Source organism: Macaca thibetana, chromosome 16 (assembly GCF_024542745.1).
Source record: "Macaca thibetana thibetana isolate TM-01 chromosome 16, ASM2454274v1, whole genome shotgun sequence".
In the NCBI taxonomy this organism is placed as follows: domain Eukaryota; kingdom Metazoa; phylum Chordata; class Mammalia; order Primates; family Cercopithecidae; genus Macaca; species Macaca thibetana.
The window spans coordinates 4,411,027-4,438,815 of NC_065593.1; the positions used below are offsets into that span (position 1 = coordinate 4,411,027).

Sequence of the window (27,789 nt, forward strand, 5' to 3'; positions counted from 1 at the left end):
TGCACCCTGCTTATTCAGGCATCCTCTGCTGTGTGGACATTTACATGGTTTCCAGTGTCTCACTGTCGTTAGGAGGCTCACTGAGGAGGAGAATTTCTGGGGAGTGGGTAAGGTCTGTGTTCTGCATTTAACTGACCCTGGCCAGTTGCCCTCCAGAACGCTGCTGCCAGCTCCCTCCCTCCAGCAGGACGTGAGGTTATGTTCTGTAGATCACCCCCTGCTCTTGATGTTATCAAACATTAAAACTTCGCATCCTGGTGGGTGAAAGTTAGTTTTTCATTGTTCAGTTGTGTTTTTCTGATTTTTGGGAGACTGGACATTTTCCGTGTTTGCTGACCGTTTGCATCTCCCCTCCTGCTCTGTGCTCCATCACCCTGCTCCAGCTGCTTCCCGGAGCCTCCCTCTTTACTCTCCACCTGCCCGCGTCCTCCTCGTCCTTCAGTTTCTTCCTAAGGGCCCATGGGCTTTCTTTGGTTTTTACGTTCCTCTCACTCTGCCTTTGGCTGTTTCTGGGCCTCCCATCTCCTGGGAGGTTTCAGAGGATGGGGAAGACACAGGAGTACAGTCGCCATGCAGTGCAATATGGGCTGCAGTGTTCATCCTCCACGGCCTTTATGGAGGACTTACTGTGTGCCAAGAACCTGCTCTAAGAACGTAACTGTGCTCCCTCACTTCATGCTCATAACCACTTGTGAGACGGGCAATGTTCTCATCCTTTTTTTTTTTTTTTTTTTTGGAGATGGAGTCTCTGTTGCCCAGGCTGGAGTGCAATGGCACGATCTCGGCTCATTGCAACCTCCGCCTCGCAGGTTCAAGCCATTCTCCTGCCTCAGCCTCCCAAATAGCTGGGACTACAGGCACAGACTGGGACTACAGGCCACCACACCTGGCTAATTTTTTTGTTTTTTGTTTTTTGTTTTTTAGTAGAGATGGAATTTCATCATGTTGCCCAGGGTGGTCTCGAATTCCTGAGCTCAGACAATCCACTCACCTTGGCCTCCCAAAGTGCTAGGATTACAGGCGTGAGCCATCAGGCCCGACCTCATCCTTGTTTTACACAGAGAACATGGAGGCACAGAGGAGTTCCATAAATTGCCACCAAGGCCTTCCACTGGTGTGCAGCAGAGTCAAGATTCAAACCCAGGCTGTCTGGCCCTGGGGTCCAGCCTCTCCAGTGCTCTGCTAGGTGCTGGACAGGGTCAACGAGACACAGAGAATGAGCACCACCTGACAGACTGGGACAGTCAGGGACGGCTTCCTGGAGGAGGTGACACCTCAATGGAGCCTTGAGGGAAGAGCAGGAGGGGCTGACCAGGCAATGAATAGAATAAGTATAACCAGGAAGAGGGAAAAGCCTGAGTGTTGCTGGGAGGCTGGAGAGCTGGCCTGGCTTGGGGTGTGTGCCGGGGGGCAGGACCAAGGGATGGCCAGGGCCAGATCTAGAAAAGCCTGGGCCATCCCATAGTCAATACCTCATCGCAAGGCCCGGCAGGCCTTCCACTGCTCTGTGTGTACCCCATGGGACGCCAGGAGCCTGGGCTGCAGCCACCCACCTGGGCTCCTTAGACCCAGTGCACAGGCATGGGGGCGGGAGTGGGTGTGGCTGATTTACATCCAACAGGTTGAGGGGAAAACCCAGGAAGTGCAGCCCAGGCACTAATCAAATCTAAGACTAATAATAAGCATCCTGAGTAATGAGTGGCCTGGGCCGGAGCAGGCGAGGTGGCCGGAGCCGTGTGGACCAGGAGGAGCGGTGTGAGTAGCCGGGCAGGAGGGCAGGAGGGCAGGAGGGCAGGTGTGAGGTGTGAGGAGGGTTGGGCCTCAGTGCTGTGGGGGTTGGCAGTGTCTGGTGGGTGCAAGGCCCACAGCAGATCCACACACTGGGGCAGTCCCAGCCTCCCAAGCCCCGGCACATGGAGAGCCCTGGATCTGGATGCCTCTGGGGTGTGGGGCTTGCCTTCCGGGAGAGAAGCCATCGAGGCTGCAGGGTTGGCCACACCAGCAGGAATTCCCTTTGTCACCACGGCCCTCTGGACACCCCCTATTTTCCCCCTTACATGCCCGCTGGACCATTTTAATGCTAATCTCAAACACCAGATTGTTTGATTTGTAGAGACCACAGGATCTATTCCTTAAGAACACAAACTCTAAAACCAAAACAAAAAATGAAGCATCATACCATCACCCCTGCTGAAACAACAATTCCTGAACATCATCACATAGCCCGCCAGGGTTCAAACTGCCCCGACTATCTCATCTATGTCTTTCTCAGTTGATTTGTTCAAATCAGCCTGGCCCACATTAGACTTTTGGCTATGTTTTAATCTATAACAGTTTCCGCCCATTTTTTCCTCGGTTATTTATTTGTTGACAAAATTGGACTGTTTATCCTATAGTTTTTTTTTTGTTTTTTTGAGACAGAGTCTTGCTCTGTCACCCAGGCTGGAGTCAATGGCCTGATCTTGGCTTGCTACAACCTCCGCCTCCAGGGTTCAAGCTATTCTCCTGCCTCAGCCTCCCAAGTGACTGAGATTATAGGTGCTCACCACCACGCCCGGTTAATTTTTTGTATTTTTAGTAGAGATAGGCTTTCGCCATGTTGGCCAGTCTGGTCTCAAACTCCTGACCTCAGGTAATCTACCTGCCTCAGCCTCCCAAAGTGCTGGGATTACAGGCGTGAGCCACGGTGCCCGGCCCTTATAGCATTTTTATCAGAGTGAGTTTCTAAGGTTTTATGAAAGGGCCCCAGGTCCGTCACTGTGCAGACAGAACCCATGGCCAGATGGACCGGGGCACAGCCTAGATTCACAGCCTCTCCCTGCTGCTCTGTCCTACACCCCAGGCAGGGAGCAAATCTGTTCTCCCATCCTCTTTTGTGTCCAGCCACCATGTCCCCAGAATCTACCAAGTCAGGGGCTCAAATACATAAAGTTTCTGAGAGACTTGGACAAGGCAGTGACCAGAGGCTGCCTTGACACAGGATGAAATTGCCCAGGCCTCTGGCACCACGAGTCAGGACGCAGCTAGAACTGTGACCTGGCAGTGGCAGCAGCTGTCTGGTGCTGCCGAATCAGCCCTGAGCCACTCTGGGACCTTGGCTGAGCCGCTTCCCCTCAGTGTAAAATGAAGTAGACTGTCTTTCCTACCAGACATCCCTCAAAAACACAACAGTGCTTTGATGAAACTACCAGACCCCCTCTTGGGGAGTCACAAGGAAAGGCTCTGAGAAGACCTGCAGTTAAAAGAAATGCCTTGACTTTCTTTAACCCAGTGTTTTTCAAACTAATTTGATCACAGAGATCTTTCTTGGTATAGCACCTGTTAACCAGCCAAGCACGTGAGGAGGGACAAGCAGAGGGCTCTGAGAATCACCCTCCTTGGCTGCTGTCTGGTCTCGGGATGCAGGAGAGAGTTTCCATCTTGCATCCAAATTTGTGGCGGCCCAGAGTGTGAGCCCAGCCCACAGAGCTAGTGTCAGATAGGAGTTCCCTTTCTTCCCTTTCCGTCAATGGAGCTTCTCTCTCAAGCTTCTCTTCTGCCTGGCTGGTGTCAGTCATGGGGTTTTCCCACCCTCCTTTGGCACTTGATGATGGTTCTGGGATTTTATGTAGGTCCATATGGTGGTAGAGGAGGGGGCAGGGACAGGCCCACTGGTCAGCTTGGCATCTGCCATCTGGTCAGTCAGGCTCCATCTCTCCTTCAGGTCCAGTGGCTTTGGTGGCTTCCAGGCAATGAATGGGTCTTGGAACCTCTCCAAGGCTGCCCTTGTCACATAGAACCTCCTGCCCACCTTCCACTCAACCAACCCTTCACGGTGATATGCGGTGGGTGGCGGCTTTCTCCCTCTTTGCTCCTCCACCCAAATATGGGGAGAATCAGGGGTCTGTCTTTAATTTTGTTTGATCTTTTGATTTTAGATTTGCTTTTGAATAGATAGTATAGTCAGATGGTTTGAAACCCAGAAAGTATTGAAAGATATATAATAGAAAGTCTTTTTTTCTCCTTGTCCTCCATCTGCCAAGTTCCCACCTCCCCTAGAATAAGTAGCTTTATTTACATATAACTTACATGCCGTGAAATTCACCTGTGTAAAGTGTACAAGTCTGTGTTTTTAGTATATTTACAGAGTTGTGCAACCATCCCCGTAAGCTAATTTTAGAACATTTCGATGACCCCAAAAAGAAACTTTGTCAGTCTTCATTCCTCCCTAGCCCCAGGCTAATCTACTCTCTGTCTCTATAGATTTGCCTATTTTGGACATTTTCCATAAATGGAATCATATGTGGTGTATTGTGACTAGCTGTTTCCACTTGGCATAATGTTTTCAAGGGCCGTCCAAGTTGTAGCAGGTGTCAGTACTTCCTTCAGTTTTGTGGCTAAATCACATTCCATTTTATGGATATATCATGTGGCTTATCCAGTCATCGGTGGATGGACATTTGGGATGTTTCTACTTTTTGTCACTGTGATTATTAACAATGCTTCTATGAACTTTTGGGTTTAAGTTTTAAGTGAACATGTCTTCTTTTCTCTTAGACGGATACCTACAAGTGGAATTGCTGGGTCATATGATACATTCTATGTTTAACATTTAAAGGAACTGCCAAATGCTTTCCAAAGTGGCTGCACTATTTTATAATTCACTTCAGGCACGAGGGTTCTGATTTCTCCACGTCTTCACTGATGCTTGTCATTGACCGTCTTTCTCATTCTAGCCATCCCAGGGGGTGTGAGGTGGTATCTCACTGTGGTTTGGATTTGCATTTCCCTAGTGACAAATGATGTTGAGCATCTTTTGCATGTGCTTTTTGGCCATTTATATGTTTTTTTGGGGAAAATGTCTATGGAAATAGTCCATATAAAAATTGGGTTTTTGTCTTTTCATTATTCTGTTATAAGCATTCTTTATATATTTTGGATACAAGCTCCTTATCAGGTATAAGATTTGTAACTATTTTCTCCAAGTTTGTGGATTGTCTTTTTACTTTCTTCATGATTTTCTTTGGAGCACAAAAGTTTTCATTTTGATTAAGTTCAATTTTGATCAATCTTCTCTTCTATCACATGCAAATTTGGTGTCATTGCCTAGCCCCAAATCATGAAGATTTAATTCTATGTTTTCTTCTATGAGTTCTGTGGTTTTAGCTCTTACATGTAAGTCTATGATCTACTTGGATTTAATGTTTGTGTGTGGTGTGAGATAACAGTCCAAATTCATTCTTTTGTACGTGAATACCCAGTTGACCCAGCAATATTTTTGAAAACACTATTCTTTCTCCTATTGAATTGTCTGGGTATCCTTGTTGAAAATCCATTGATCATAACTGTTAGGCTTTATTTTTGAACTCTCAATTTCATTCTATTGATTTGTACCTGTCTTGATGCCAGTACCACCCTTTTTTTTTTTTTTTTTTTTTTTTTTTTTTTTTTTTTTTTTTTTTTTTGAGACGGAGTCTTGCTGTGTGGCCCAGGCTGGAGTGCAGTGGCGCGATCTCGGCTCACTGCAAGCTCCACCTCCCAGGTTCACGCCATTCTCCCGCCTCAGCCTCCGAGTAGCTGGGACTACAGGCGCCCGCCACCACGCCCGGCTAGTTTTTTGTATTTTTGGTAGAGACGGGATTTCACCATGTTAGCCAGGATGGTCTCGATCTCCTGACCTCGTGATCCACCCTCCTCGGCCTCCCAAAGTGCTGGGATTACAGGCTTGAGCCACCGCGCCCGGCCCACCCTATCTTAATTAGCATTGTATTGCAGTAAGTTTTGAAGTAGGGAACCGTGAGTCTTCCAACTATGCTTTGTTTTCTTTCAATCCATGAGCATGGGATGGCTTTCCATTTATTTAAATCTTTAATTTCCTTCAGCAATGTTTTTTAGTTTTCATGTATGTCTCTCATTTCTTTTATTAATTTTTTTCTTAAATATTTTCTTTAAAATAGTGTTTTTGGTTTCTTATTTATTTATTTTTTTAATTTTTTTTTGGAGACAGAGTTGCCCAGGCTGGAGTGCAGAGGCACCATCTCTGCTCACTGCAAGCTCTGCCTCCCAGGTTTGCGCCATTCTCCTGCCTCAGCCTCTCGAATAGCTGGGACCACAGCACCCGCCACCACACCTGGCTAATTTTTTTTTTTTTTTTTTTTTGTATTTTTAGTAGAGATGGGTTTTGCTGTGTTAGCCAGGATGGTCTCGATCTCCTGACCTCGTGATCTGCCAGCTTCAGCCTCCCAAAGTGCTGGGATTACAGGTGTGAGCCACTGTGCCCGGCCTGGTTTCTTATTTGTAACAGAATTTTTTTATGCATACATGACCATTTACAAATATGATTAGAACTTTCCCCTTTTTTCAAAAATAACCTCCAAAACAAAAACAGGGCCTATGAGCCATGCCATTATATACCTTGTTTTGTTTTTGTTTTTTTAGTTAATATGTCTTGCTGTTCTTTCCATAGCAACGTACAGAGAGCTTCCTCATTACTTTTGTTGATAGCTATATAACAATCTAGTGTATAAATGTACTGTAATTTACTCAGTCAATTCCCTGCTGATGGATATTGGGTTACTTTTAATCTTCTGCTATTACAAATGTTGCTGCAATTGGCCAGATGTGGTGGCTCACACCTGTAATTCCAGCACTTTGAAAGTCTGAGGCAGGCAGATCACCTGAGGTCAGGAGTTCCAGACCAGCCTGGCCAACATGGTGAAACCCTATCTCTACTAAAAATACAAAAATTAGCCAGGCATGCTGGTAGGTGCCTGTAATCCCAGCTACTCGGGAGGCTGAGGTAGGAGAATTGCTTGAACCCAGGAGGCAGAAGTTTCAGTGAGCTGAGATCACACCACTGCACTCCAGCCTAGGAGATGGAATGATACTCCATCTCAAAAGAAAAAAAAAAAGAAAGAAAGAAAGAAAGAGGAAAAAAAACCACACAAAAAGCAAATGTTGTGCTCACCTTGGCAGCACATATACTAAAAAAAAATGTTACTGCAGTAAATTTATAATTTCACACTTCAGGATAAATTTCAAAGTTTAATCACTGGGTCAGTGGGTAAATCCATCAGTAATTCTGACAAATGTTGTCAAATTACCCTCCATGGGGATTATTTCTATTTACTCTCCTTCTGTAATGAATACTCTCCCCACAGGCTCTGCCAATAGAAGGTTCTATTAAGCTTTTGGAGTTTTACCAATCTCAGGGTGAAGATGGTATCAGTGTAGTTTGAATTTGCCTGTCTCTTTTGAATGAGACATCCTTATGTTGTATTTCCCTGTCTGTGAACTGTCTATTCATGTCCTTTGCCCGTTTTTCTCATGGGTAGCTGATCTTTATTTTTCTGTTTATTCTTTAGATCTTTAGATCTGAGTTGCAAAGGTTTTGTGCCTGTTTTTCATATGTCTTTGGACTTGGGTGTTTGTTGTCATAAAGAAGTTTTGTTGTTGTTGTTGTTTTTGTTTGTTTGTTTGTTTGCTTGCTTTGTTTTGTTTTTGAGATGGAGTTTCACTCTGTCATTCAGGCTGGAGTGCAATGGTGCAATCTCAGCTCACTGCAACTTCTCCCTCCTGGGTTCAAGCAATTCTCCTGCCTCAGCCTCCTGAGTAGCTGGGATTACAGGTGCACACCACCATGCCCAGCTAATTTTTGTATTTCTAGTAAAGACAAGGTTTCACCATATTGGTTAAATTGACCTGGAACTCCTGACCTCAGGTGATCCACCCACCTCGGGCTCCAAAGTGCTGGGATTACAGGCATGAGCTGCTGTGTCCAGCCGAAAAAGTTTTTTTGTTTGCCTGTTGTTTTGTGGATTCTATGTTATGCATCTTTTCTTTTATGGATTTTGGGTCATAGAAAGGCCTTTCACAATTTGATGATGGAAAACAGTTATGAAATGGTTTCTTCTCTATTAAATTTACATATTTTTATTCTTTTTCACATTTAAATATTTTATTGGGTTGCTTTTTGATATGAGGGAAATTATTTCCCGTGCTCCTTTCTGGCCCAGTCACTTTGTGCCAAGAATCTTTTCTTCTGAGGGTTGAAAGCAACAGCTAGGACTTTCCCTTTTCCTCATCAAGGCACCTCTCCTTGCGTCCTCCCTGGATGGAGGAGATGCAGGCAGGGAGGGAGCTGCTGCTGAAACTCAATACGATCCCTGCCCAGCTGTCTATCAGGCACAGTGCAAGCATGCGGCTTGCTTTTCCTTCCACAGGTCTTTACTGAGGATAACTATATACAAGGAATCCAGCTACTGATTAGCATTTATCCAGCACCTGCTGTGTGCCTGCTGTCATGGAAGGCACTGGATTCAGAGACGAATGAGATAGTAGGGGGAGGCAGAATGGCTACACCCTGAAATGTCACATTACCAACAAGAAATGTCACCCAGCAGTGGGTGCTGGGAGTTCAGGTTCTGGGAGTAGTTCTCCTGGCCCAGAGTACTAATTTGATGCTACTGTCATTATTAATGATTATCATTGGCTGGGCACAGGGGATCACACCTGTTGTCTTAGCTACTTGGGAAACTGAGGGGAGGGAATCACTTGAACCCAGGAGTTCAAGGCTGCAGTGAGCTATGATTGCACCACTGTAATTTTGTAGAGACAGAGCAAGACCCTGTCTCTATAAAAGAAAATTTAATTATCACTAATATTAAAATTATTTTATCATAAAATGATAACTATTAACCCGTTATATTTCACACTATTTATATTTATACTAGCAGCCATATCTTGGGCCAGTTACATGCTTGTCATGTACACACCCTTGAGAAGATCTACAAAAGAAAGCCTAGAATCCCCATTTGACAGGTCAGGAAAACTGAGGTTGTGCACAGCCTGAGTCCTTCCCAAGATGACTCAGCCGTGCTTTCCCCACCGTGGGCACTTCACTCCGGCACACTCTGGGTCACCGAACCATGGCGAATCTGTTTTCAACATGAGCTGACAGGAGGTGAAAATTATGATGGGTGGAAGTGGCTGTCCCCATTTCACAAACAGAAAACTGAGAAGGTGACTTGACCAGTTCTCCCAGGACCTAACTAAGTTCTTCTTCCTTTAGAACCAGCATGGGAGCCTGGGCGTGGTGGCTCATGCCTGTCATCCCAGCGCTTTGGGAGGCCGAGGCAGGCAGATCACCTGAGGTCAGGGGTTCGAGATCAGTCTGACCAACATGGCGAAACCCCATCTACTAAAAATACAAAAATTAGCTGGGTGTGGTGGCACACACCTGTAATCCCAGCTACTCGGGAGGCTGAGGCAGGAGAATCGCTTGAACTCAGGAGGCAGAGGTTGCAGTGAGCTGAGATCTCACCACTGCACTCCAGCCTGGGGAACAAGAGTGAAACTCCATCTCAAAAAAGAAAAAAACAAACAAACAAAAAGCATGGGGATGGTGGACTCCCAACCCTGAACATCTCTGAAGGTTCATTCTGAGTGGAGATGGGAGCAGCCACGGTGGTCTATTGCAAAATACAACTCACAGAAACCAAAAGCCATCATTTCCTCCTCCTCCTTCCTTCTCCTCCCCTTCTCTTCCCTGTCTTCTTCATCTCTCTTCTTTTTCCCTTCTTCTCCTCTTCCTCATTCTTCTTTTCCTGCTCCATTTCTTCTTCCTCCTCCTTCCTGGTTAGCAGAAGCTAGGTTGTAAGGTCACCATCCATTCCCATGCACGTCCCTCAGGTCTCAGGCTGCAGCCTCATCGGGGCACACACCCTGTCTCTGCATGCTGGAATCCTCTCCTGTCCCCACCCCACTGGTGAGCTCAACTCATAGCCCCCAGCCCTAGTTTGCAATCAGTGTTTGCTTGAAAGACTGCATGAGAAAGGCCGGGTGCTGTGGCTCACGCCTGTAATCCCAGCACTTTGGGAGGCCGAGGCAGGTGGATCACGAGGTCAGGAGATCGAGACCATCCTGGCCAACACGGTGAAACCCCGTCTCTACTAAAAATACAAAAAAATTAGCCAGGCGTGGTGGCGGGCGTCTGTAGTCCCAGCTACTCGGGAGGCTGAGAAAGGAGAATGGCATGAATCCGGGAGGCGGAACTTGCAGTGAGCAGAGATGGCGCCACTGCATGCCAGCCTGGGCGACAGAGCGAGACTCTGTCTCAAAAAAAAAAAAGCAAAAACAAAACCAAAAAAAAACTAGATAAGAAATTCCTCCTATCTGCCAAGCTTTTACTGTTCCTTCTCTTCTAGCCACATCTACAGGTTTTCTTGGTGAAATTGTAAAGGGCAAGAACGAGGAGCCGACCCCTCCCCTCAACCCTGTTCCTTCACTCCTGCACAGAACCCTCCCCACCAAGGAGGAAAAGATGGAGTTGGCCCACGCAAACAGGAATTGGCCCCTAAAAGTTTTGTTTTCTCGATCCAGGTGTGGGCCTTGTCCAGTACAATACTCCTTATCACAGGAAGCGGCAATATTAACAAGGGCAGCAGCTCAGGGGGTTGCCTTTACTATCATGCTCAATACTGTACTAGGGACCTGCCATGCATATGCTGCTCGCGGTGATTCTGTGAGTAACAACAGCATCCTCATTTTACAGGGGAGGACACTGGGTCTCCAAGAGGGGAAGTTGTGCCCGAGGTCACACAGCGAGGAGTACCAGCCCCATGACTCACAGCCCAGGGTTCCCAAGCAGGGCTGCCCCGTGGCTTTCCCCAGGCTCATCCCCAAAGTGGCTCAGAATCTGGTCCACTCCCCCTGCTGGTCCTTGACTTGTCCATTTTAGACGCTCTGGATTGATTTCCCACTTTCTGAGGTGAGAACTTAACTTGGACGTCACTATCTGTGTGCACGCAGCCTCCCCTCCCCAGGCCCCCAGTGAAGTAGGGGTGCGTGTTCAGTTGGAGTCAAGATAGACCTGCTGGCTGCCGGCTCTGCCCCAGAAAGTCAACTCCTCTGCAGTTCTGTTCTCCCGGCTCTCCTTCCTCTCTCCTAGAAAGCCTGTTTTTGCCTTTGTTCGCTGACAATGGTCTAATGGCTCTCACAGTGAGTAAACTCTTTTACAGAAGGAATAATTCCAAGTCTCCACCTTATTCATTGACTCAGATGGTTCATTTATTTATGACAATGTAAATATTGCCCACAGCTGAGCTGCTATTCATGTCCCACGATTACCTTTCTTTTCTTTCTTTCTTTCTTTTTTTTGTGGGGGGAGACCGAGTCTCACTCTGTGGCCCAGGCTGGAGTGCAGTGGCATAATCTTAGCTCACTGCAACCTCTGTCTCCTGGTTTCAAGTGATTCTCCTGCCTCAGCTTGTCAAGTAGCTGAGATTACAGGCATGCACCACCACAAGCAGCTAATTTTTGTATTTTCAGTGAAGACGGGGTTTCACCATATTGGCCAGGCTGGTCTCGAACTCCTGACCTCAAATGATCCACCTGCCTCAGCCTCCCAAAGTGATTGGATAACAGGCATGAGCCACCATACCTGGCTTACTTTTCTTTTCTTAGTGATGTCTTCTGTTTCCCTGGAGTTGGTAACTCCTCTGTTTTCTATGCATGTAGTTCATCTCCAGCTCTGGGACAAATCCACCCTGTCAGTTGGTCAGACATCCTCACTTACCTATCACTTCTGTGTTTTCACTGGTGACGTTTACCCTTCTTCCATTTTAGCTGGAATAGAGTACCCTCTAGACCTCCAAGCAGCTGTCACTGGGGAAGTCCTTCACCATCATTCCGAGAATGCCCACCTCCCCCTCTCCGCTGAGAGGGGTCCTGTTCTTCACCACCCCTGATTTTTTTTTGTCCGCTCCCCAGATTCAGTGGAGCACGTCCTCCAGTAGCTTCCAAGATCTTGCATGTCTGAGAAAGTCTTTATTCTACCTCGCACTTGATAGATAACAATGTTCTAGACTGAAAATAACTTTCTATCATAAACTTTAAGGCATTGCTCCATTTTCTGCTTACTTTCTGCTTTCTACTTCCACTTTTTGCTGGTAAAATATATATAATGAAACTTTGACCATTTTAATCATGATGACGTATTCAATTAAGTGGCACTACGTACATGCACAAGCACCACTATCTATATCCAAAACCTTTTTACGGCCCCAGACAGAAATTCTGAACCCATTAATCAATTAGCCTGCCTGTGCTAACCTCTATTTTACTCTCTAACTCTATGAATTTGCCTCTTCTACTTCCCTCAGGTAAGGGGAATTGTACAATATTTTTCTCTATATGACTGTCTTATTTCTCTTAGCATAATATCTTCAAAGTTTATCCATGTTGTAGCATGTATAAGTATTCCATTCATTTTAATATCATCATAGTATCCCGCTGTGTACCTGTAACATATTTTCTTCATCCATTCATATGCTGATAAATGATTGGACTGTTTCCACCTTTGGCTGTTGCAAATATGCTGTTCTGAATGTTGGGGTACAAGTACCTGTTTGCATCCCTGTTTCAGTTCTTTTGGATATTTACTTAGGAGTGGAATTACTGGGTCATGTGGTAGTTTTATGTTTGTCTTTTGAAGGAACTGCCAGACTTTTCCACAGCTGTTGCTCTGTTATACATTCCCATGAGCAGTGCCTTCACATCCACATTCTTCACGTCTCCAACGCTGCTTATTTTCCATTTTTAAATAATAGCCATCCTAATGGGTGTGAAATGATATCTTATTGTGGTTTTGATTTGCATTTCCCTAATGACTAATGATGTTGAGCATCTTTTCTTGTGCTTATTGACCACTTGAATGTTTTATTTGGAGAAATGCTGATTCAAGCCTTTTGCTCAGCTTTGACTTGAGTTGTTTGGTTTTTTGTTGTTGAGTTTTAGGAGTTCTTTATATATTCTGGATATTACTCCCACATCAGATATATGATTTGAAGATATTTTCTCCCATCCTGTGAGTTGTCTTTTCACTCTCTCAATAGTGTCCTTTGGTGCACAAAAGTTTTAAATTTTGATGAAGTCCAATTTATCTAGTTTTTTCCTTTCATTGCCTATGCCTTTGGTGCTGTATCCAAGATATCATTGTCAAATTTAGTGCATGGAGATTTCCCGCTATGTTTTCTTCCGAAAGTTTTATAGTTTTAGCCCTTAGTCCGTTTTGAGTTATTTTTTGTATGTGGTGTTAGGGAAGCATTCAACTTCATTCTCTTGTATGTGATTATCAAATTTTTCCAGTATTATTTGTGGAAGACTGTCCTTTTCCCCACTGAATAGAATTGTTAGGGTTTTCTACATATAACATTGGGTTACCTGTGATAAGAGATAATCTTATGCTCTCCTTTCCACTGTGGATACTTTTATTTCTTTTTCTTGTCTAAGTGCTCTGGCTAGTGCTCCTGGTGCTATGTTGAAGAGAAGTGGCAAATATGTGTATCCTGGCCTTGCTCTGATCTTAGGGGAAAGCTTTCTCTTTCACCATTGAGAATGTGGGATTCTCAAATATGGCCTTTATCATGATAGGAAAGTTACTTTGTATTCCTAGTTTCTTGAGTGTTTTTATCATTAAAAAAATTTGGATTTAGTCAAGCACTTTTTCTGCATCAATTGAGATGATCATTTAGTTTTACTATTCATTTCTTTAGTGTGGTGCATTTTACTAGTTGATAAAATGTATGTTGAACTACCATTGCACTCCAGAAATAAATCCCACTTGGTTATGGTGAATAAACTTTTAATGTGCCATTGAGTTCAATTTGCATACATAAGGCATATTGGTGTGTAATTTTCTCTCCTTGTGACATCTTTATTGTGATTTTGTATTAGTGTAATCCTGACCTTGTGAATGAGTTAGGAAGTGTTCTTTCCTCTTTGATTTTTGGGAAGAGTTTCAGAAGAATTGGTGTTCATTCCTTTTTAAATGTTTTGGTAGAATTCAAAAGCAATCTTGTCCTGAGCTTGTCACTGATAGGTTTCTGATTACTGATTCAATTTTGTTATAAGTGTATCCAAATTTTCTATTTCTTCATTTGTCAGTTTTGGTAGATTGTGTGTTTCTAAGAATATGTCCATTTTTATCTATGTTATCAAATTTGGTGTATCATTGTGCATAGCATTCTTTTATAATCCTTTTTATTTCTGTAAAATAAGTAATAAAGTTCTTAATGTCATTTCTGATTTTAATAATATGAGTCATCTCTCTTTTTCATAGTCAATCTACCTAAAGGTTTGTCAATTTTGTTGATCTTTGCAAAGAGCCAGCTTTTGTTTTGTTGATTTTCTCTACTGTTTTTTCATTCTCTGTTATTGATCTCTGCTCTAGTCTTCATTATTTCTTTCCTTATGCTGTTTTTAGATTTGGTTTGTTCTTCTATTTTTATTTCCTCAAGGTATATAATTAGGTTATGATTTAGTCATGATCAGGTTATGATTCTTCTTTTTCAGTGTATGTATTTGCATTATTTTCCCTCTTTGCATTGCTTTTGTTGTATTTCACAACTTTTGGTATGTTGTATTTTCATTTTTATTTGTCTCAAGATATTTTATAATTTCCCTTGTCATTTCTTCTTCGACCAATTTGTTTTTGAAGAGTGTGTTGTTTAATTTACACATATTTGTGAATTTTCCAGTTTTCCTTCTGCTATTGATCTGTAGTTTTATACCATTATGATCAGAAAAGAAACTTTGAATAATTTTAGTTTTAAAAAATTAAAAGTTTTTAAATTTTAGCATTGTTTTGTGGCTGAACATAAGGTCTATCCTGGAGAATGTTCCATGTGCACTTGAAAAGAATGTGTATTCTGCTGTTGTTGCATTGAGCATTGTCTATATGTCCGTGATGTCTAATTGGTTTATAGTGTTCTTGATGTCCTCTATTTTCTTATTTAATCTGTCTAGTTGTTCTGTCTTATTACTGAAAGTGAGGTACTGAAATATCCCAATATTAGTGTAGGACTATCTATTTCTCCGTTCAGTTCCGTCAATTTTTGTTTCATATATTTTGGAATCCTGTCATTAGGTGTGTATATATTTATAATTGTTACATCTTTATGCTGTATCCCCTTTATTAATATGTATTGTCCTTTGTCTTTTGTAAACTTTTTGTGATTTAAAGTCTGTTTTGTCCGACAGTAGTATAGCTGCCCCAGCTCTCTTCTGGTTACTATTTTCATGAAATACCTTTACTTTCAACTTCTATTTTACCACTATTTTACTCATTGTCTATTAAATCATATAGGAAGAAAAATTGGAGTTACAAACCATGCAAAATGTAAAGTAATTCTGGCTTTGTATTATTTTTTTTAATCTAAAATAAGTCTCTTATACACAGAATATACATAAAGCCTGTGGGTTTTTAAATACAATCTGCCAATTTTTTTTTTTTTTTGAGATGGAGTCTCGCTCTGTCGCCCAGGCTGGAGTGCAGTGGCGCAATCTCGGCTCACTGCAAGCTCTGCCTCCCGGGTTCACGTCATTCTCCGGCCTCAGCCTCCTGAGTAGCTGGGACTACAGGCGCCCGCCACCACGCCTGGCTAATTTTGTTTTTGTATTTTTAGTAGAGACGGGGTTTCACCGTGTTAGCCAGGATGGTCTTGATCTCCTGACCTTGTGATCCACCCCCCTCAACCTCCCAAAGTGCTGGGATTACAGGCGTCAGCCACTGCACCCGGCCCAATTTTGTTTTTACTAGCAGAGTTTAGTTCATTTACATTTAACATGATTACTGATAAAGATTTACTTCAGTCATTTATATATTTGTTTTATGTATGTCTTACATGTTTTTGTTTCTTCAATTACTTCATTTTTGTATTTTGTTGATTTTTTTTGTAGTGGGCCACTTTGAGTCCCCTTTTCTTTCTTTTTCTATACATATTTTAGTTATTGGGGATTACAATTAATATCTTAAACTTATGACACGCTAGTTTGAATAATATCAACTTAGTTTCAGTGGGTCATAAGAGCTTTGTTCCTATATTTCTCTGCCTTTCCCTTTATATTGTTATTGTCACATATTGCATCTTTGTACATTCTATTGTCACTAACATAGGTTTGTAATCACTGTTTTACTCATTACCTATTAAATCATATAGGAAAAAAGTAGGAATTACAAACCATGCAAATGTAAAATAATTCTAGCTTTTATATTTATTTATTTACCTTTATATTTACTTCACTTTTTCTTATGGCTTCAAGGTACCATCGAGAGTACTTTTATTTCAGCATGAAAGACTCCCTTTAGCATTTCTTGTAGTGCAGTCCTCAGATTTTGTTTATCTGGAAATGTCTTAATTTCTCCTTCATTATTGAAAGCTGATTTAAAAGCATATACAATTCCTGGTTGACAGCTTATTGTTTTCTTTCAGGACTTTAAATATATCATTACACTACCTTCTGGCTGGTTTCTTAGGAGAAATCAGCTGTTACCGTATTGAGGATCCTTTGTACACAAGAAGTTGCTTCTCTCTTGCTGCCTTCGCAATTCTGTCTGGCCTTGGGTTTCCTCAATTTTATTGTAATATGTCTTGGTGTGGGTTTCTTTGAGGTTTTCATGCATCAAATTTATTGAGATTCCTGAATGAGTATATTCCCATGTTTTTTCAGATTTGGGATGTTTGGGGCCATTATTCCTTCAAATACTTTTTCTGCCGTTTTGTCTCTTCTCCTTCTGTAACTTCTATGAGCATATGTTAGTACATTTGGCTCTGTTCAATTTTCCTCAATCTTTTTTCATTCTTGTTACACAGACAATTACTTCAATTGTTTTCTCTAAAGATAAACTTAAAAGTTCACCGATCCCTTTTTCTGCTTGCTTAAATTTGCTGATAAACCCCGTCCATTAAGGTTCGTATTTCACTTTTTGGACTTTTCCATTCCAGAACTTCTGTATTTTTTTTAAACTACTTTTAGAGCATTTTTAGGCTCATGGAAAAATTTAGCAAAAGCACAGAGAGTTCCCTGTCCACATCCCCCGGCACAGTCTCCTCAACTATCAACATCCTAAACCATATGGTGCATTTGTTACAATCAGTGAGCTTATACTGACACATCATTATCATTTGAAGTCTGAAGTTTATGTTGGGGTTCACTCTCAGTGTGGTACATGGCTTTGAACAAATGTACATGGACATGTGTCCACCATTGGAGTAGCTTACAGAGTAGCTTCACTGCTCTAAAAATCCTCTGTGCTCCACCTACTCATCCCTCCTGTCCTCCAACCCCTGGGAATCACTGATCTTTTTATTGTCTCCATAGTTTTTGACTTTTCCAGAATGTCATGGAGTTGAAATCATACAGTAGACTTTTTAGCTTTGTTTCTCTCACTTAGTAATATGCATTTAAGGTTACTCCATGTCTGTTAATGCCCTGATAGCTCATTTTTAAGTATTGAATAACAGTCCATTGTTGGAATATACCACACTTGATTCATACATTTACGGACTGAAGGACATTTTGGTTGCTTTCCAAGTTTTGGTTCCTTTTTTACCACTTCTGTCTCTTTACCACGCACTCATTGTGTTCATACAACATTTTCCTGACTTCCGTTAGTTCTTTGTCTATGGTTTCCTTAAGCTCATTGAACATACTTAGCACAAATCTTGATTTCACACGTTTGACTAGTAATCCCAATATATAGACTTTCCTGGAAATGGTTTCTGTCAGAGTCTGTATTTCCTGTAAATGTGGCAAAACTGCTGCTGCTTTGTATGCTTTGTAATTTTTTTTTTGAGACCTGGACATTTTGAGTGTTGTGTTGTGGTGACTGGAAATCTAACTTTACCAAACTCCTCAAGGATTCTGAACCTTGCCTGTTAAGGGCTGAAGCTATCTGTTTGCGACTTTTCCAAACTTTTAGTTTTAAGCTTTGTTTTTTCCCAACTTTAATTTGTATTTTTGCACAGTATGTATTCCTTGTTGCGTGTAGTCACTGAAGTTTCTGTTCTTTTATCTCTGCAGTCAACTAGTGACCTGACAAAGATTTCCTTAAATGCTTGGCTTCCAGACCAGAGAAGGATACTTTCTCTTTAAATCCTCTGGAAGCCACTTCAGTCTTTGGGGGTTGAAACAATGTCCTTTGTGCTGGCCCCTCAGTGGTCACAGGCGGTCATCAGCAATCAGAACCCACAACCCTAATATTTGGAGGACAAGGGTCCTTCTTGCTTATCCTGGCTCCAGCAAGCGGCACTGCTGTGGAATAGTAGCCACTACCATGTGATAGGCTGACATTCCTAAAATTTACCATCAAGCTCTCCCCTGGACAACTCTAGAATTCCCAAATAGTGACTTCAGATAGTGGCTGGCAGCTCCGTAGTCGTTTAGCAGGAGGCACAGATTCCCAGAGCTTGCCACTCTACTGCTTTCCTCCATGTCACTCCTCACATCCCAGGATTGCTTTTGAGATGTCGGGACTTTGTAACTAACAGAGTTTTATGGGTAGCCTGCTTGTTCTCAAGAAGGTTTAAAAAAAAAAAAAAAAGAACAAATACATGTCTTGCAAAATGCTTTTAAACATTTTTTTTTTTTTTTTTTTTTTTTTTTTGAGACAGAGTCTCGCTCTGTCACCCAGGCTGGAGCGCAGTGGCGTGATCTCGGCTCCCTGCAAGCTCCGCCTCCTGGGTTCACGCCATTCTGCCTCAGTCTCCCGAGTAGCTGGGACTACAGGTGCCTGCTACCACACCCGGCTAATTTTTCATATTATTATTATTATTATTTTTAGTAAAGACAGGGTTTCACCATGTTAGCCAGGATGGTCTCAATCTCCTGACGTCGTGATCCGCCCGCCTCGGCCTCCCAAAGTGCTGGGATTACAGGCATGAGCCACCTTGCCCGGCCGCTTTTAAACATTTTTAAGGAGAAGTTATTGGGGGAAGCAAATGTCATGAAATCAGGAAAGGGTAGAGAAGGTGATGCTTGCACACAGTGGAAGACTCACAGTAACACAAAACCAGACACACAGAGAGCACCCACATGGATGAGTCTCAGGCACCACGTGGGGGGACAAAACCAGACATGGAAGTTCCAGAAGGGGCAATATTAGCCTATGGGGGTAACAACAGAACAGTAGCTGCCTCTAGAAGTGGGCATTGGGTGGGAGGGGACCCCAGGGAGTCTTCAGGGGTGCAGGAAATATTCTACATCTCAATGTGGGCTGTAATGACACAGGTGCATACATACATCAAATGTCACCAAGATGTATTCTTCCACTTTTTGCACACTTTACACACACACACATCATTGTGGTTGTTTCATACTTCAGTTAAAAAAGAAAATGGAAAGGAAATCGACATTTCTTGGTTCTTGCTGTGTGCTAGGCACTGACTTGGTCTGCTTTTAATTAATCATTCATTTCATGAGCATGTACTATGTCCGAAGTATTGTCTAGGTTCTGAGGACTCAGCAATTAACAAGAAAAATTAGGCACAGCCCCTGCCAGATGGTGCTCACAGTTAGTGTAGGAGCCAGCATCAAATAAGGAAAGTGGCCACAGCAACAAGTAAAGGGCTGTGCGAGTGAGTGGAAGAAGGACTGCGTCCTAGTCTGGGGGCGAGTCAGAAAGCCTTCCCTGGGAGATCAGGTTTAGACAGAGGTCTCAGTCTGAGAAGGAATAAGCCTGAGAAGGAATAAGCAGCTGAGGGGCAGGGGCTGGGGAGAAGGGCACGTCATGTGAGGGAATAGTATGTGCAAAGACCCTGTGGCAGGGAGAGGCATGACACATTAAGGAGGGCAGGGATTAGGGCCCAGCAGGGTACTGCTCATGTCAGAGAGCAGTGGTCCTGAAAACAACCATGTGCAGATGGGGAAACTGAGGCTGGAGAGGGGAGGTGGCTGCCCCAGGCCTCCAGCAAGTGCAGTGGGGGTTGTCTGCCCTGTCTGCTCCTGAGACAGAAAGGTTGTCTGTGGGAATGTGGGCAGGAGAGGCTGTCTGGGTTCCCGTCAGGGACAAGAGGCTGGGCTGTGGCCGCCTGCCAGCTGCCCTCACTCTCCTGGTCTCTCAGCTCCACAGGGCCTGTGGACAGGGGTGGCTATGAGATCCTGCCCCGAAGAGCAGTACTGGGATCCCCTGCTGGGCACCTGCATGTCCTGCAAAGCCATTTGCAACCATCAGAGCCAGCGCACCTGTGCAACCTTCTGCAGTGAGTTCTGGGGTCTGAGCCCAGGGGACAGTGCAATCACCCTCCTCCTTCTTCCCTAGAGCACCCTCTGGCCCCACAGTCAGGTGGCTGAGGAAAGGGTGGCAGGAGGAGATGTACAGTGCAGCACCTCTTACCTCTCCACCTTCCTGCTTTGGTCACACAACTTTCTTTCAGTGTCTCAAACATAGTACATTCTTTCCTGTCTCAGGTCCTTTGCACATGCTGTTCCCACTGCCTGGAATGCATTCCCTCTATCATCTTCCCTCAGCTCCCTCCTACTCAACGTTCAGGTCTCAGCCCAAACATCAGGGGTCTCCTCTGATCACCCAGTAGAACTAGGCCCTCCCCTGTCACTGTCTGTTGTTACATTCTTTTGAAACTTGGAACCATGCCTGACTTGAGCCTAACACAGTGCCTGACACATAGTAAGTCCTTGAATACTTGAATGAATACTTGTTGAGGAGAACTCAGAGAGGATGAGTGACTTACCCAAGATCACCCAGTTTAAAACTGGAGATGTCACAGCAACATCCTGATTTGAACCCAGGACTCCCACTCCTAAATCATGACTGAACCACTACCCATTAATGAATTAGAATATTCATTGGTTCATCCCACAAACATAGATGGAGTGCTCCAGCCCCATGGAAACAGGAATCTGGCATGGCCCTTGAAAGACAGTGTCATCTAATGGGAGAAATGACTACGTGTCAAGTTAGAAAGCTGCAGTTGGGAGATACCACTTTCAGCTGAAGGGCTGCAGGGTGGGGAGGTGTCCCTACAGGAAGCACCATCAGAGGCAGATTGTTAAGAGGCCACAGAATGGGGAAATCAGATGGATGTCTGGAAAAGAGGGCAGTATGCGCAGAGGTGCAGAGGTGGGAAACACAGTAGGGAGGACCGAGTCCTGGGGTGGGGTGGCGGGACAGGGTGTGAGGTCAGGCAGGGAGGGTCAGTGGTCTGGGGTGCTCAGGCACCACCTGCAACAGGGGAAGAGGTCACAGAAAGCCCCAAGGACACCAATGCTGGACTAACCCTGTGTGACACCGAGTGGAGGTGTCAGTTTTGGTGCGGTTCAGGGGAGCCCTGGGCATAGGGCAGGGCCAGAACAGGGGAGGTCACTGGCCCCATGTGGGCCATCTGAGTTTTCCCCAAGGTCCCAATTCTGTGATCTTTTAGTTCCTTCCTTTACTCTGTCAAAGACACAAGAACGGGTGTTTGCTTTGTGAAGAGGCTCAAATGAATATTCTACTCAAGCCTTCCATTAAGTGAGCATTTAGTATGCGCCAGGCACTGTGTTGGGTCCTACAACTCTGCCACCAACCCTAAGAAGAAGTCAGTACTGTTATTTTCCCTATGTTGGAAATGAGGAAACTGAGGCATGGAAAGGCTGAGACCACACTGCCTGCAAGTGGTATAGCCGGGGATGACCCCAATTGAAATTTGGTTCTGAAATTTGGGTTCTTATCCACTATCCTGCACTGCCTCTGAAATGTGTCCTTAAAATATATGTGTGAGCCACATTTTCACATAAATACCTTATTCTAAAGACAAACGAAACTTGCCTTTTTCACGTAAAAACTTTCATGTAGAAATATTCTGAGGCTAGACAGGTGCGGTGGTTCATGCCGCCTGTAATCCCAGTACTTTGGGAGGCCGAGGCAGGCAGATCACCTGAGGTCAGGAGTTCACGACCAGCCTGGCCAACATGGCGAAACCCCATCTCTACTAAAAATACAAAAATTAGCCGGGTGTTGTGATGGTCGCCTGTAATCCCAGCTACTTACTACTCAGGAGGCTGAGGCAAGAGAATTTCTTTTTTTTTTTTTTTTTTTTGAGATGGAGTCTCACTCTGTCGTCCAAAGTGGAGTGCAGTGGCTGGATCTCAGCTCACTGCAAGCTCCGCCTTTCGGGTTCACGCCATTCTCCTGCCTCAGCCTCCCGAGTAGCTGGGACTACAGGCGCCCGCCACCTCGCCCAGCTAGTTTTTTGTATTTTTTTAGTAGAGACGGGGTTTCACCGGGTTAGCCAGGATGGTCTCGATCTCCTGACCTCGCGTGATCCGCCCGTCTCGGCCTCCCAAAGTGCTGGGATTACAGGCTTGAGCCACCGCGCCCAGCCAAGAGAATTTCTTGAACCTGGGAGGCAGAGGTTGCAGTGAGCTGAGATCGTGCCACTGCACTCCACTGGGCAGCAAGAGCGAAACTCCATCTCAAGGAAAAAAAAAATTAGAAAGAAATATTCTGAGGCTTTAGATAAGATAATTGATTGTTCCAAATAGATTTATTTATGCATTCAAAGTTGAGTCCACTGTGCTCTCTTAAGGCAAGTATGATTGGGCTTCAGTTTCCTTGGCTTCTGTGCCTTGGCGCTGATACTTGTGTAAGCTGCTGTAATTCTTACTTAGTAGTAAGAGAGAAGAAACACTATTCATGTGAACTTTTCCACCTTCCTTCCAGCCCCCTGCCCCAACTTGCCAAAGAGGATTCTGGCCTTTCCCCTTTATTCCTTATTGAAATATTTTGAAATACATTTGAAATAATTTGAAATATATTTCAAATTATTTGAATATTTGAAATAATTTGAAATATTTGATAATCAAAATATTTGAAATAATTTGAAATACATTTCTCCTTGATGAGGCTTGAAAAATGCAAGTAAAGGTCTTATGTAACAATGTAATCTAGATCTCAATTTTAAATGATAACAGAAAATCTTCATATGTTTGGAAACTAAGAAATGCACTTGTAAATAACCCATTGGTCAAAGAAGAAATAATAATGAAAAATAAGTACATTTTGAACTAGGTAGAGGAAAAATAATACACATCAAAATGCAACGCAGCTAAAATAGTACTTAGAGGACAATGCACAGTCTTCAATGTGTATATTGTAAAAGTACTTGCCTTACTCTGGAATTGCTTGCTGGAATTTTACCGTAATTTTTTTTTTTAACTTTGATGTCTTTTGTGGTCAAACCTACAACTCCTGCTAGTCTGTTACCCAGCAGTATTACGCATTTCTGTCTCCCAGGGTCACTCAACTGCCGCAAGGAGCAAGGCAGGTTCTATGACCATCTCCTGAGGGACTGCATCAGCTGTGCCTCCATCTGTGGACAGCACCCTAAGCAATGTGCATACTTCTGTGAGAACAAGCTCAGGAGCCCAGTGAACCTCCCACCAGAGCTCAGGAGACAGCGGAGTGGAGAAGTTGAAAACAATTCAGACAACTCGGGAAGGTACCAAGGATCAGAGCACAGAGGCTCAGAAGCAAGTCCAGGTAAGCCACCCCAGGTGAATCTGTATGGTGTCACGCAGGGTCAGAAAGGGTAGGAGGCCTGATGCCAGGCCTAGAACAGGAGAGTCAACTATGCACAGGCAAATGGGCAGAAGCCAGGGAGATCATCCCAGGATTAAAAAAACAATGTACACAACATTGCCAGAAGTCTGTGGACAAGAAGAAAGCAGGAGAAAGGACCTGCCATGTGAGGAAGAGCCTTGTACTGGGGGCTGCTGAAGCTGTGCCAGTTCTCGAAGCACAAGCATGAGTAAGCAGCAGACCCACCTGTGTGAGCACCTGAGCAGAGCCACCACCTGCCCTCCACCAATGCTGCAGACTCCATTTATTTCTATTATTATTTTATTGATAATTTAACTTTTATTTTAGATCTGGGGGTACATGTATTGGTTTGTTACATGGGTATGTTGCTTGATGCTGAGGTTTGGGGTACAAATGGTCTTGTCACCCAGGTGGTGAGCATAGCACCCAGTAGGTAGTTTTTCAGCCCTTACCCCCTCCCTACCTCCCCCTTCTAGTAGGCCCCAGTGTCTGTTGTTCCTGTCTTTATGTCCATCTGTATGCAGTGCTTAACATTTCACTTTTAAGTGAGAACATGTGGTATTTTCTGTTTCTGCGTTAATTCACTTAGGATAATGGTCTCCGCTGCATGCATGTTGCTGCAAAAAACATGATTTTTTTTCTCTTTGTGGCTGTGTAGTATTTCATTGTGTATATGTACCACATTTTCTTTATCCAATCCACCATTGATGGGCACCTAGATTGATTCCATGTCTTTGCTATTGTGAATAGTGCTGTGATGAACACACGTGTGTATGTGTCTTTTTGGCAGAATGGTTTATTTTCCTTTGGATATATACCCAGTAATGGGATGGCTGTGCTGAATGGTAATTCTGTTTTAAGTTCTCTGAGAAATCTCCAAACTGCTTTCTACAGTGGCTGAACTAATTTACATTCCACCAACAGTGTATAAGTGTTCCCTTTTCTCTGTAGCCTCACCATCATCTGTTGTTTTTTGACTTTCTAACAATAGCTATTCTTACTGGTGTGAGATAGTCCCTCATTGTGGTTTTCATTTGCATTTCTCTGATGATCAGTGATGTTGAGCATTTTTTCATGTTTCTTGGCTGCTTGCATGTCTTCTTTTGAAAAGTGTCTGTTCATGTCTTTTGCCCACTTTTTAATGTGGTTGTTGTTTGATTTTTGAATTGTTTAACTTCCTCATAGATTATGGATATTAAACTTTTGTTGGGTGCATAGTTTGCAAACATTTTCTCCCATTCTATAGGTTGCCTGTTTACACTGATAGTTTATTTTGCAGTGCAGAAGCTCTTGCGTTTAATTAGGTCCCACTTGTCAACTTTTGTTTTTGTTGCAATTGCTTTTGAGGACTTAGTCATAAATTCATTCCCAGGGCCAATGTCCAGGTTGGTATTTTCCAGGATTTCTCTAAGATTCTTATAGTTTAGGGTCTTACATTTAAATCTCTAATTGCATCTTGCATCTATGTTCCTCAGGGATATTGGCCTGTAGTTTTCTTTTTTTTCATTGTGTCTTTGCCAGGTTTTGGAACCAGAGTGAAGCTGGCTTTCCAGAATGAGTTAAAAGAATCCCTCCTTGATTTTTTGGAATAGTTTCAGTAAAATTTGTACCAGCTCTTCTTTGTGCTTCTGGTAGAATCTGACTGTGAATCCGTCAGATTCCATTTAGAGGCAAAAGAGGCTTCCTAAGAATGAGAAGGGAAAGGTATTATTAAAAAAGTTTTTGTGGTTCATTAGCCATTGCCAGAGGGAAAAAAAAATTGTACAAAGAAAAGGCTGGGCATGGTGACTCATACCTATAATCCTACCACTTTGGGAGGCAGAGGCAGGCGGATCACTTGTGGTCAGGAGTTCAAGACCAGCCTGATCAACAAGGGGAAACCCTATCTCTACCAAAAATACAAAAATTAGCGGGATGTGGCGGTGCACACCTGTAGTCCCAGCTACTTGGGAGGCTGAGGCAGGAGAAATGTTTGAACCCAAGAGGTGAAGGTTGCAGTGAGCCAAGATCGTGCCACTGCACTCCAGCCTGAGGGACAGAGTGAGACTGTGTCTCAAAATAAATAAATAAATAAATAAATAAATAAATAAATAAATAAAAATAATAAAAAATAAAGAAAGAAAATGAAAAAACTTATGGCTGGAGATGGCCACTTTGGACATGGGAAGAAGGGTCCTGTTGAGCTGGGCATCTGCTAAGTGCCAGGCATCAGAAATGATCTTATTAGTCCTCCCAGCAACCACCTCTTGGTGCACCTGCCCTGCTCTGTGGCATCAGAAAGGACGGAAGAGGGATGCTGTGTGGATCCATAAACACTAGTGATGGAGTTTGCCCTGCTCTCAGCCTGTCCTAGAGAGACAGCAGGCCTGTTCTTCTCGAGGCTGATTGGTTCCTTTCCTTTGCAGTGACTTTCCTGTGATAACCTCATTTCCATGAGGCCAGTCCCCAGGGCCAAGGTCCCATGGGCAGAGCCTGTGTGCCTGATGATGGAGGTTGCCCAGCACCCCGTTGTCCCTGCTTAGCCTGGCATCTCCTGCTCTCCTGCCAGTTAGCTGCTGCTGCCTAACAAGCCATCCCCAAATGTGGAGGTGTGGGCTTCCTCCAGAGTCAGGGATTTGGCTGGGCTCAGCTATGCCAGGCTGGCTCTGCTCCATGTGCCTCTCATCCCCGTCCTGGGACCAGTGGGCTGCCCAGGTGCATCCATCTCATGATGATACAGGACTGCAGCAGACAGGAGCACACAGGCCTCTTGCCACGTAGGCTGGGAACTTGCATTTCATCACCACCACTGCATTTCTTTCCATTCACAGTGCCAGCAGATTCAGGAGAGGGGAAACAGACACCACCTCTTGGTGGAAGGAGCAAGCGGGGGGTGGGGGGAAACTTGTAGTCATGGTGAATTCAAGGCCATTTTTAATCTAGCACAGCCTCTTCTGAGGGGAAGTGCAGATTCACATGGAGGGGGTGTGGATACAGAGGGGCTGAAGAGCCCAGCCACCGATGCAAGTGGCCATGCCTGCCCCCCTGGTGTCTGGCCACCTGCATTCCTTCCCTGCATCCAGTGATGCATTTGAAACTTCCGGCAAACCTGGAACATTGCCCATCTCTGATGTAATAGATTTCCCTGTGGGTCATTCCTACCCACCTCACAGATCGAGAGACAGTCTCAAATTTGGAGTGACTCGCTGACAGTCACTCAGCGAGTGCATGGCTGAGCTGGGATTTGAGCACAGTCTGGGGGTTCCAAAGTTTGTCCCCTCTGCAACAGCAAAATGACCCAAAGTGGTGTCCACAGGGCTATTGCTCCTTGGGGGTGAACTGTTGTCCCTGGGACAAGGTTAGCCACTTATTGTGTGTCACCATCAGCCAAGCCCCCTTCCCAGAGGCCACTGGGCAGAACCTTGGAGCCTCATCTTGGCTCCAGGGATGGAGCCCCAGGCTGTGAGCATTGGGGGCTGTGTGAGGACGTGTTGGTGCCAGTGGGGTCGGCATTACCACGCCTCACCCTGCATCAGTTGCCACACTTGTGCCATGGCGTGGCTTTTGGTGACTGTGTGACTGTCGCTGTGCATTGCCCTGCCCTGTATTTCTCCAGGGGCCCAGGGCTAAGGTCTATTCTGTTCTGACCTCCGATGCCTGCATGGGCTGGTGGGGCAGGAGGGGAGCTTGCTGTGGGTTGCAAACAGGAAGTACAGAGCCACATGGCCAGGGGAGGGACCCAGAGATGGACCTATTTAAGGGCAGGGAGCAGAGGACACCATGCGACCAAGTTGTCCAGCTGCACACGGTGGAAGGGCTGACCTGTTCTCTGCCCTCTTCATGGGCTCCCCAAAATCTGCTGTCCCCCATCTCCAGCCCTACCAGGCCCCGCCTCACCCTGACTCCAGGTTTCTCTTGCATCCCATTCAGAACTGCCCCTCCTTAGTTGAACCTGGAACTGTGGCAGGCTTGCTGTGCATGGGGAGCGGGGAGAATGAGGCAGTTCCTGTCCCAGACCCATGGAGTTTACCGTCTTGTGGAAGGCCAGGCAGTGGACAAGCCATGCAGATGACACATTCCTTTCAGTGCATGGGGGCCACGTAACCCAGCTGCAGGTGACACGGGGACAAGGAAGGTTTCCCGGAGGAGGAGCCTTTAGGGCAGGCTGGGGCGGGGGTGTGGAATATGGAGCCAAACCCCTAGTTATGTCCCTCACAAGCTGTGTGATCTGGAGCAAGCTACCGACCCTCTCTGAGCCTTAGTTCTGTGAAGCTGGAGTTGTTCACCTTCATAGAGTTGCTGTGAGGGTGATTTGGGAGAATACGTTTTTTGGGGAGCACGTGCTCTGTGCGCTGGAACTGCTCATTCAAAAAGCAACTATGTTGAAGCCACACGGTGGGGACAGGGTTCCAGGCAGAGGCAACAGCACATACAGGTGCTGCTAGGAGCAGCGA

At 44.6% G+C, this 27,789-nt stretch overlaps 1 protein-coding gene across 3 annotated transcripts in view; it reads left to right on the forward strand.

The window, feature by feature from the left end:
• Positions 1–1,653: 1,653 nt before the first annotated feature.
• TNFRSF13B (TNF receptor superfamily member 13B) overlaps positions 1,654–27,789 on the forward strand; it is a 29,855-nt gene continuing 3,719 nt past the window's right edge. The window contains exons 1-3 of one of the 3 annotated variants that reach the window (XM_050763453.1): positions 1,654–1,755; positions 19,881–20,018; positions 23,051–23,296. In XM_050763453.1, coding sequence (XP_050619410.1) covers positions 1,695–1,755; positions 19,881–20,018; positions 23,051–23,296 — 445 coding nt within the window. In that variant the 5' untranslated portion in view covers positions 1,654–1,694. Of the gene's footprint in view, positions 1,756–11,821; positions 12,141–19,880; positions 20,019–23,050; positions 23,297–27,789 lie in introns of those variants that run through there. The other 2 variants (XM_050763454.1, XM_050763455.1) reach the window with 2 other exon arrangements.